This window comes from Schistocerca cancellata, chromosome 9, assembly GCF_023864275.1.
Source record: "Schistocerca cancellata isolate TAMUIC-IGC-003103 chromosome 9, iqSchCanc2.1, whole genome shotgun sequence".
NCBI classification, from domain to species: domain Eukaryota; kingdom Metazoa; phylum Arthropoda; class Insecta; order Orthoptera; family Acrididae; genus Schistocerca; species Schistocerca cancellata.
The window spans coordinates 371,032,061-371,043,617 of NC_064634.1; the positions used below are offsets into that span (position 1 = coordinate 371,032,061).

General features: G+C 40.8%; 1 protein-coding gene across 1 annotated transcript; it reads left to right on the forward strand.

Moving 5' to 3' along the window:
• The first annotated feature begins 5,849 nt into the window (after window positions 1-5,849).
• On the forward strand, window positions 5,850-9,192 carry LOC126100663 (trypsin delta-like). Its single transcript, XM_049911284.1, has 2 exons — window positions 5,850-6,239; window positions 8,695-9,192. The coding sequence occupies exons 1-2, from the start codon at window positions 5,874-5,876 to the stop codon at window positions 9,091-9,093; spliced, it is 765 nt and encodes a 254-aa protein (XP_049767241.1). The 5' UTR covers window positions 5,850-5,873; the 3' UTR covers window positions 9,094-9,192.
• The last annotated feature ends 2,365 nt before the right edge of the window (window positions 9,193-11,557 follow it).

Genomic DNA, 11,557 nt, shown 5'->3' on the forward strand with positions numbered 1-11,557 from the left:
CCTGTCTATTGGTCTATGTCTTTGTTTATATCCGATATGTACTGTTCATGAACAAATTGGTTCAAGATTTACTGTCTTTTAGAAAGCACAAAAATATTAAGCTGCTGGCTTTTGATAGGATGAGCCACCAGTACCTTCCCAAAACAGTGAGCGCCCTGGATTTTCCCCACTGTTTTGTCAACATCACTGCTAGAATTTTGGAGAACAGGACATCGAAAATCAAAATTAATGGTCAAACAATCTGGCAACTTGCGTCAACGAGTTCGATGCGGCAAGGTTTTCCTATGTCGATGGTCTTATTTGCCGTTGCCATCTAGCCCCTGCCAAAATATCATATGTAAGACATACGCAGATGATGTACGTCTCGTTATAACCAGTTACAGTGACGTGGAGAGATCACTGCAGATCATCAACTTATTTCATGTGCGAAGCTAAGCTAAAGTAAATAAAAAACACGGCAGACATCAATGTGGTCATTCACATTTAAGTTCTAGGTATCGACTATAGGTCTTATATAGGAAAACCCTTTGCAGCGCGAGAGCCAGCAACAAAGAACATAGTGTGAAAAGACGTGTACGACATCCAAATAACAGCCTTCGCAGAACTGAACATCGTCTTTAAAGTCACAGGTTTTACCCATACCACCTCACAAGTTTTATTCGTGTGTTCCTCATACAAGCTGAGGGAGAACACACTCACGAGCCTAACGTCCCTCTTATTAGACGAATTTACCCCCGACGATTTGAATTCACCCTCAGATGTACGGCATGTCCCCATTGGTTTTCATCATTTTCAACAATTTTTATTCGAACTCAGTTATATTCGAACCACAATATGGTAGAAGCTAAGAACATCTACATAAAATTAATGAAAACCAAAACAGAAGTGTGACTGAACAAAAATACCCGCACTACAATTAGGAGGTCATATGGAAAAATATCAGCACCCCTCAATTATCGACAAAAGTGAAAACCGCCAGCCTGATACAGGGTAGTAAACAGGAAAGTAGCAACGAAAGCGAAACTTCATGCAATCCACCTGGATGATTCGCCAACGTGTGAGAATTGTGACCAAGAAGACAGCGAACAACGTAGGCTTTTGTGCACTCAAGTGAAGGACATCTGGCGACTTATCTGACAAATCTCAGGCATGATAACAGGAAGAGGAGCCGTCAGTATCTGGCCTGCCGAATTTTGAATACTAGTGAGGTGACTAATCTGTTTACAAGAAGAAATGCCATAAAGTGGTTAAAAGGCCAAACAATGCATTACCTCTTGACTGCAAAAAACAAAATGAAAGATAATTACCGCATGAACTTTTTCCTTCAACATCATGACATATCAAAGACGAGAGACTATAAGAAAGGCTTCTAATTTTTTTTTTTTTTTTTGGTAAATATGTGAAACATAGCGTGGAAAGTTAATACAATGGATCCTAAATTCTAAAACAAAATAACTAATTCTCGTTAAATTATTTTCTTTGTCATATGCTATTTTTACCTCTTTATTTTATATTTTTTATTTTAGTTTTTAGGAAACGGGAAACTACACTGAAATGTATTCTCATATCAGAAGCATCTCATGGTGAATTAAAGCAATCTCGGAGGAAAACTTTATACTAACGACAGAAGACGTCGTACTTTCTATTATATTTTATTTTATTCTTTTCTATTCCGTGTGTCAAAATTTCTTTTAACCAGAAGATGTGATCGCCTTATTTCTAATGGTTATAAATAATCCGCCTCGATTGCAAATACAAACCGGATGTTGATCTATGTTGCGGCACGGATAACCACGCCTTCTTCGGAACACACTAAAACTGCAAACTGCCTAAAGAGGTTGTAGTTTTAGTGTGTTCCGAAGAAGGCGTGGTGATCCGCGCCGCAACCTAGGTCAGCATCCGGTTTCAATTTGCAATCGAGGCGGATTATTTACAACCATTAAATTATTCACGAATGCTGACGCGCTGAAATGTTAAAAGGTCTCAAGCCCTTATTTCTTCTGTCGTGTGATAGATGCAGAGCGGGAACCCGAAGCTTCTAGTTTGGCTAAGAAGCGTAGGGAAATTGATGTACTGGATGACTTGTAACATATTTCGAAATAAAGTGGAACACAATCCATAGTGAAGAGCAGCTTCAAAACCGTAGCTCAGCTGAGATAGATCCTGCGCAGACGTGATCTTCTGTTTGGCATATTACAAAACAGAGGAAAAGAAAACATTACACGAAAATAACAGAGTGACTCGCTGTCAGGTATGGGGGAGCCGTCGTGGCCAAGATTTGGACTCCTCGACTCCTGCCCTCTTTGCTCCGGCTGCGTGGTGTTGACCAGCGTCTCCCAGTAAAGAAAGGTGGGACTTGATACTAGGTTAATATCTGTAGGGTCAGGGTTCAATTCCCACTCCATGCGAAAGTTTTTAATACGCGCTGGTAGATCTTGTTTACCCCTTACTATTCCAAATGAAGAACATATAACACCACCGTAATTCCGAATTCACACTAAACGTGATCTCCCTTCGCTACCGATTACGGGTTACGCTGGGCCACGCCAGAGGAGTAACAGGTAGCATGTAGACACTCTGTTACCAGTAACTTTCTTAATCCATGACCTTTATTTAAGTTATTGAATCCACTGCCATATGACGCGCAAGGCATTTATTCTATCTTTTGTTTCAGCGTGTGATCCAGAATATATTTGTTCTGGTTTCACAGGATTTGATCTGTTCGTGACGACATAATGCCATAAATTCGTTGTTTGTTCCTTGTTCCACACAATGAAAGTTCTCCACGTGTCACGGCCGGAATTCTGGTTCGACACAGAAATTTTCATAACTCCTTTCAGGATTTAGCCTGAGCGCTCCTAAACGTTCATCGATATTTATTTAGATTTTTAACATCCTTATATTTATTTTCAATGACGACATGCGACGGTTTCGACCCAAAAATAGACTCAGATCTCTTCGACATATCGTTTCAAGGTCACACATGACACTCCTAGCAACAGGTGAAAAATAATTCGGTAATTAAGGTGTCTTCGTGTGTAGTCAACGACGATATGTGTGAGGCTCGATTCCCAGTCATCGCTCTAGTCTTCACACGTCACTTATAGTTCAAACAAGCGCACATCTCGCTGCTCATGAAAGAAACCCATATGTAATGTCCACTCTTGCCTAGAAAACAACGAAGATAGGTGCCTGGTTCGAATGCTGGGAAGACCGAAGTTAATAATGGCCTCGTCACTGCAGTTCCAAACATCTCGCTACTGCTGAGGAAATTCTGTATCTGGAATTTGACTGTGCTTACGTAACAGTCGGATTAGGCGCTGGGTTCGAATCGTCATCCAGCACATATAATACGTCGTTTCATGTCTGTTAAGTGGGAAACAAACTATATTTAACATGTTTTGTGGTTAGTTACCGGGGAAAACAGTTTCTGGACAACTGCCCCGATCCACTACAAAAACTTTCGTCACGTAATTTAAAGTTCAGGTCTGCTAACTGATACTGTCTAAAATTGTATTATATTGCGGCTCTAGAAAGCTAGACAGCAATAACGGTCAGTGCTGTGGACGAATCTCCGTCAGGAACGAATATTTTACTTAGTATTGGGTCTCTATACATTTCCAGAAGAAAACTGTTTATCATGTCGCTTAAAGTGAAGACGTACGTACAGCTATCTGCTCTTTAATAACTTCCATTTTTAATGATACTTTGTATTAAATAAGTGCGATAAGTGGTTTTCGAACAGCACATAGAGCAACGTGCCATCACGAAGATTGTGAAATCACAAGTGATAAATTTTTGATGCTTCTGTTTTGATAGAGCTCGTTGTGTTTGTGGCTACTTAGTTCAGTACTCATTTTACGCAAAATCGGTGGCTTAGTGATCGACTGTTAATAGATGGTTGAAAAACCGTTTAGAGAGCAAGAATACTTCGTGTATTTTGGAGCCGAGATATTGTTGAGAATCTCTTATTCGCAAGAGAGTGTATTTTTGAGTAGGAATGACGGAATAATTTATGTCTTAAGAGTTGCTGGCATTACTTGTGTCAAATACTAATGAGAGTGATAATAGTTCAGAATGCCAATTAAATTTGAGTTTAGAAGTGTTAGGGACTGTCTCAGGCGTTTCCTGATATTTGTAGTATCGCGGTATTAATTTACACCTGGAGTTAACTGCCACACAAATCAATGTTTTCTAGTGCTCACTAGCGGGAACCGTTTCGTACAGTAGAGTGTCTGTACCGAAACCAAGTTAGAAGACCTGCAAGGCAGTTACGTTGTGTGGGCTGCTTGCAAATCGGGAGGAACGTAATTCAGGTCTTTCGGATAATTTGAACATGATGTACAATTTACGGTTTAACTAATATTTTAGGAAGTAACGTGGTATTATTGCTTCTCTACATGTAAGACATGAAATATAGAAAGCGGTAAATTAAGATACCTGCATCATGCAGTAGTCACCTCTTGTTGCGAACATCAGTTAGGAAACTCGTCTGCTGCAGCTCACCATGCCAATTTATCCTGTGTAAGACTCTTACGTGTCTGCGTTGTTAACGCAAGCTATGCCCACGCCAGTGTACTTATCCACAACAATTTTTAGCCCTGACGCTTCGATGACTTAACAAATTACCAAATTCTTGATAACTCACGAAGTGTCCTATGAAACTAATTAATCTTTTCACTCAACATGTGACACTTCTTTTCGCCTAAATTCAAGAGCCATAATTGTTCATGTGTCATGTGTGCTACTCATTTATACATAATATAAATTCATTGCGTCACTATCGTTTAAAAATGCCTAATACTAGCAGAAAATAAAGGTATTTAAAACTGTGCGGCTACGCCTGTACCTTTCAGAATCTGGTATAGTGTTTCGTTTTTATGACGACATATCTACTGAACTATGTGTCGTACAATGACACAAATTTGTAAGTAAATTCAGCGTCATATGTCGATTCTGTCTGCAACGTGTGTTGCGAATGGAATTAGTAGTGACGTTGTAATACATTTAAGCGTCATGCGCAATGCGGCAGTTTGTCGGTATCTCACTGTTTATGACATCATATCTCCTGAAATATGTGTCGTAAAATGATATAGTATTGTAGATCCATTCGACGATATATGTGGATACTGCCGAAAAACGTCTCGCGAATGCAGTTGGTAGTAAAAAAATAGAAAATACCTCATGCGGTATTTTTACTGCATGAACAGCGGAAAAGTAGCAAGGCATAAACAGTTTTGCTTTTGTCTTTTGTTGCCAGCGAGAAAAAGATTTCGTAGCCTGAAATTATGTGTAAATTCTGTTGCAAGTCGCTACGTGCTCTCCTTCTCAAATCTTGGGTGAATAATACTTGAAACCATGCAGGTTTCACTCTAACAATCTTGATTGTGTACCAGCCTCAAACGAAAATGAGATGTTTTTACTGGTTTGTTTTCCTTTACGTCAAGTGATGATGGTCTATGACCGAAACCTGTAGGAGAGATATAGGTCAAATAAAACAGTTGATGATTAAAATGAATTTTCTAAAGTATCCATCTATTGTTGTGCAGTCGTCTTTGAACAAAACTTCATTTCTTAAATCTTGCATCACGGAAATCAGTCACCAGTTATTTTCCGTGCATTACGGGCAATTGAAGGAGAAAATTGAATAATTAGAACTAATTATCTCAACCACTTGTAAGTGACTGTTGCAACACCACAGGAAAAACCTATGTGGCAACTTATCTCGGTCGATAAAACAGCACTATGAACTTTTGCTCAATGAGCGAGAATTCCCGAACGCTGATAAGAGACTGTCAATTACTTATGACTGTGCACGTCTTAACAGTATAAATAGGGTGCGACTCCAGCAGCCTGCAGCCACCGCCTCCAGAATGCAGCGCCTCGCCCTCTTGCTCGTGTGTCTGCTCGGCTCTGCCGTAGCGTTGCCGGCCCGCACCAGGCTCTGGAGCAGGGGCAACAGCCGCATCATCGGAGGAAGCAACGCCAACATCGCCAACTACCCGTGGCAGCTGTCCTTCCAGTATGGCGGTTCGCACATCTGCGGAGCCTCCATCATCAGCTCCAGCTGGGCGCTGACGGCCGCTCACTGTGTGGACGGTATGAGCCTCCTGCTGATGACTTTCAGAGCCGGATCGTCTATCCGTGGGAGCGGTGGCACCGTCCTGAGGGCCTCCTCTGGCTACATGCACGCGTCGTACGACAGCGACACGGTGGACTACGACGTAGCCGTCGTTCAGGTGAGTGACTCGCATAGGCCTTGCACGTAAGGACCATTTTTTAGTCAGCTCCTATTATGATGGGGAATCCGAAAAAAATGTGCTTTGTGCAAGGTAACACCGTCTTCAAGCACAAGATGATCAAAACGCCACGTTAGAATATTATCAGTATGTTTTGGTGGCGTATGCCTTTCCATTTTTTGTTTGATTTAGGAGGACCTGACTAAGTGAGCTGGAAAGGGCTTGCGGTTTTGCTTCAAAGTTTCAGTCAGTAGGCACTTTATATTTTTCACTTGTATGAACAAGTCCAAAGATTGTTGTTATGCTATATTAAACAATACTCTACGAAACACTGATGAAATTCCATTCCATTGTATTCGTAACATAGTTTCACCAGCATGAAATAGCACTGAATGTTGATAACAAATAACTATGCTATGTATTGTTATGTTTGAGACTTGGTAGTTGAAACTTCTAAGTCTTTACTTATTTCTCTCATTTAAAACACTGACCTACGTAATTTTCCGTGACGAAGACAACTCAAACTTGACCTATTCATTTATTACCCACAATATAATAGCCCAACGCAATGTGACTGCTATACAGTGATAACATAACTTCAAATAATTAACATAGAAGAATGCAAGAAATCCTAAAAATAACCTACACTTTTTCATAAGTCACTTCGCTAACAGAAAATCATCATAACGCGAAGTACAGCAATTTCAGTAAGCAGCAACTACAGCCAGCTAACTACTATATACTCTAACTACTAGGAGGCATATGATTAGCATAAGAAAAATTTTCTTGAAAAGCAAACAATGTATTTAGAAGATTTGACCTTATTGATGTGACATCTAGTTCCCAAAACTATATAGTTCTCAATAATTCCACAAACCAAACATTACCATCTACATCCATCATCATTTTACAATGCATGTCCTACCAACACTGAGTCTCCACTGAGAACATCATGTCTTCTATCCGGTTGCTAACTGCTAGTCCGTCCAACCACAGAATCTCTTGCCGAGGGCTCAGAGCGCTGTCAGCGATATGAATACAGTCTATAGCGCTGCCAACATACAAACATATAAACAAGCTATTTACAAAAGCACTTAAAATGCTACACAACGTCGTCTGTAAGAAGCTATGTAGCTGTGTGTAGCGACCTACTTGCCAGATTGGGATGATCAGTTTTGTGCGCGTCTGTGATAAGGTGAAATACGTAATTAAGGAAATAATGAGTCCGGAAAATTTTAAGGACTGATAGATTATAAAGTACATATATGTATCCAACGTACGATTCGGATTGTACAAGAGTGCATCATATGTGCAATCGACTTTCCTGTCCCAGAAACCAGTAGGTCAACATATAGTTAAGGAAATTCAGATACACACGATGAAAGTGTGATAGACTACTTACATTCTAAATGTATGTAATTTATTGGATAGGACGGTTAGTACTTCCAAGAGTATCGGATGGCTATGGTGCTGTCTGCAAAAACTATTATCGTTTGGTTATTCATGGGAAATGTTAGAGATCATATACAAAAATTCCACTTTCAGTGGAGAATGGCAACTCAGTTACAATAGGTTACCCATAATTGATTAAAAGAGAGTAGGTAGTCCTACGAAGAGAGTGACATCGTTTCATTATAACGCCAAACACTACTACATAAGAATAAACTGATATAACACGAGCCGTTATAAGTAGCCAAGGCGAATAATTCAAAAAATGGTTCAAATGGCACTGAGCACTATGGGACTTAACATCTGAGGTCATAAGTCCCCTAGAATTTAGAACTACTTAAACCTAACAAACCTAAGGACATCACACACACCCATGCCCGAGGTAGGATTCGAAACTGCGACTGTAGCAATAGCGCGGTACCGGACTGAAGCGCCTAGAATCGCTCCAACACCGCGGCCGGCGGTTGAATAATTGATTTACATCAGGTCGTAGAGTATCATGGTAGCGTATTTGTTGCTTAAATAACGAATATTTCGATATTGTGACCTATTTGATAGCACTACTGCAGTATTTTGGAAACATATCATTTATGGCTTACTGAAAAACGAAATTAAAGAACTGAGACACACACTGCTAGGATCATAGGACTCAGCATTTTTGTAAACTATAACTGGTATAAATGTAAATGAAAATTGTTTGAAGAAGCCAAACTACTCTAGTCGATGGAAGTCTGTAGGCTGAGATATAATACAATGAATTTAGAGAATCCATACATCTGTTAGACAACATATCTGTCTGACTGCCTCCATCGTTACAATCAGACAGAGATCATAAGCGATCGGCACCGCATTCACAGCAGTTTCTAGACAGTCTCCACATTATCACTCCAAGAGTGAAAGAAATAAACACGCAGTGGATAATTGTACATTACGATCGCGTACAATGGTCAGAATTATATCGCTGCCATTCAGACACAAATAAGAATTGCTTCGTCTCCTGTTCCAGGTGTCTGGATCCCTGCTCGGTACGAACGCCCAGGCCGTCAGCCTCCCATCCGACGGCTACGACCCCGCCGGAGGCCTGGCCGTGACCGTCACTGGCTGGGGATCCACGTACACAGACGGCCCGGCCCCGAGCAACCTGCAGAAGCTGGACATCAGCATCGTGGCGCGCTCCACCTGCCAGAGCATCTTCGCCAACGTGAACACCGTGACGGCCCGCATGGTGTGCGCCGGCAGCGCGGGCCAGAGCGTGTGCAGCGGAGACTCGGGCGGCCCCCTGGTCAGCGGCAGCACGCAGGTGGGCATCGTCTCCTGGGGGGTCAGCCCCTGCGAGGCCAGCCCCGGCGTCTACGCCAACGTCGGAAACCTGCGCTCCTGGATCCGCTCTGCAGCAGGTGTCTAAGGCCTTCTGGGTCACAGCTGCTCTCTGCAATGTACATCTGCAAGTTTTGACCAGAATATTTCAGTTGTATACAAGATGAACTTTCACAAATAAATAACTTTACCAATTATCGATTTTTTTGTTATTGGCGAATATACAGTAGAGGATCCTATGATCATTTCACTGACATAATCTTTATAACTGGTTATCACTGCTGAAGTAAATGCAAGAAACATAACGGGAATTTTGCTAAGGACTGTGTTGCGATTTCACATGAAAACAGGAGCACTCTCGTGGTTATCTCACGCATCAGAACTGCAAATTTGTACATCACTCTGGTGATTTGACCTGTTCTACTGCCATTCGTGAACAGCATTCCACGTGGTGATTTCCACAAGGATGAAACCCTCTCACATACCACTGTTGCAACCCGACATGCTCTATACTGTGTCGACATGTAGCCTTGACCTGGTCGACCACCAAATCTCCAAACGAGTACACATGGGATATCATTGGAAGGCAACTCCAGTGACATCCTCAACTAGCATTAACCGCACCTGTACTGATCGACCAATTGCAACAGGCATGGAACTTCATCCCACAAATTGAAAACCGGCACTTGTACAATAGAGCACATGCTTGCAGTCAGCATTCTGGCTCTTAAACCACTTATTAATGTACCTGCATTTCACATTTGCAACGGATTAAAAAAATGGTTCAAATGACTCTGAGCGCTATGGGACTTAGCTTCTGAGGCCATCAGTCCCATAGAATTTAGAAGTACTTAAACCTAACTAACCTAAGGATAACACACACATCCATGCCCCAAGCCGGATTCTAACTGGCGACCGTAGTGCTCGCGCGGTTACAGACTGTAGCGCCTAGAACCGCTCGGTCACCCCGGCCGGCCTGCAACGGTTTACCTCGTTCTTATATTCACCTTTGACTTAGCAGTATTGATCACCTAAATATGTCACATACTCAAATGTATTCCCGATATTTCATTAATCTATAGTATTTATTTTCTGGTGCTTCGTTTTTTTCTCATGGTGTACATCTTGTGTTTATAGGCGTCCATTACAAATATTGGCTACAACAGTCTCTTATAAGCAAGGTGTAAATATGTGGTACATGAGGAACGTATTAAGGTCACAGATGGGCACCTACGGCGGCAAATTCCGCAATAGCAATAGCCACTGTCAACTTACCTCCCACATTTCACGTTTTACTGTCTGCTTGCACTAGTAGAAAAAAGGTAGAGTTCATAGTCTTGCATTGACGCTTCAGAGACTGGGCACTTAATAAAACTGCTATGCATACACCATGAAGTATTTATAGATCGACCAGGTATCCTGAAATTACCTTTATGATATGAAAGACTATCCCGTAAGACCTATTGCAGAGCTTCATACTCCGTCCCCTGGACAAAGAAATTGGCAATTATTGTATGAAGGACCATTTAAAATAATCTCAATCCCACATGACGGGTGTTATGTACTAGAAGATGTCAGTACAGGGAACTTAAAGGAGTGTATTTTCATAGAGACATTAAGAAATATTTGCAGTAGGAAACCACTTTTCTGTGTCTGTAAAGAGAATAACATGTCCAGTGCAAATGTACAATAGCACATATGTAAATAATAATTACAGTGAAAATGAATTTATATGTACTAGTCTATAAGCTCACATCATGTCAGTGGTTACACTGTAGTATACATGAAGTATAAATCCCAAAGGAGGGAATAGTTTTTTATATTAAAAATTTTAATTATTCTGAAAAGCTCATTTATTCGATAGAAGTTAGTGCAAATGCTATCCCAGCAAGCATAATTTTCTTGTTGAGTCATGAATGTTTCTATGAACCTCACCTATGTAAAAACACACACGTGACAAAAGTTAATTGCGTGTGAGTTGCGTGTTTGTCTCTATACGCATTCGCTCTTAATTGAACATTTTCCTGTCGTGTATCGTTTTGGGTACACTTGCCATTTGCTCCTATGAGCTTCAATTTTGTTAGGTGAACCGAACATGGACATCTGTCCCGTAATCTGGTATTAATTCTAACAAGAATATGAATGAATGAGTATACATGCACATAAATAAAATGTATGTCATCAAATATGGAAATGTACTGGTATCTACACAGTTCAATGATGGTCCTACGGTCAGAAAAATGTAGAGGGTTCTAACAGTCATCTTGTCTCATATTTTTGACAGTATATGATCTTTGTTATCATATTATTGGAACATGGAACAATGTGCATATGAACAAAGATTCATTACTTTGTAAAGTGCCAATTGTATAGAAGATTGTCAGTTGTTTGGTTTATGAAACACTAGCAGCAATCAGGTCGGTGAAGAATTTAACAATTGGATCCTCTTACCGATCTCCCAATTCAGATGATAACATTGCTGATAGGCTCAATGAAAGCTTAATACTAATTTTAAACACATACCGGACTCATACAATTTTGGTTGGTAGTGA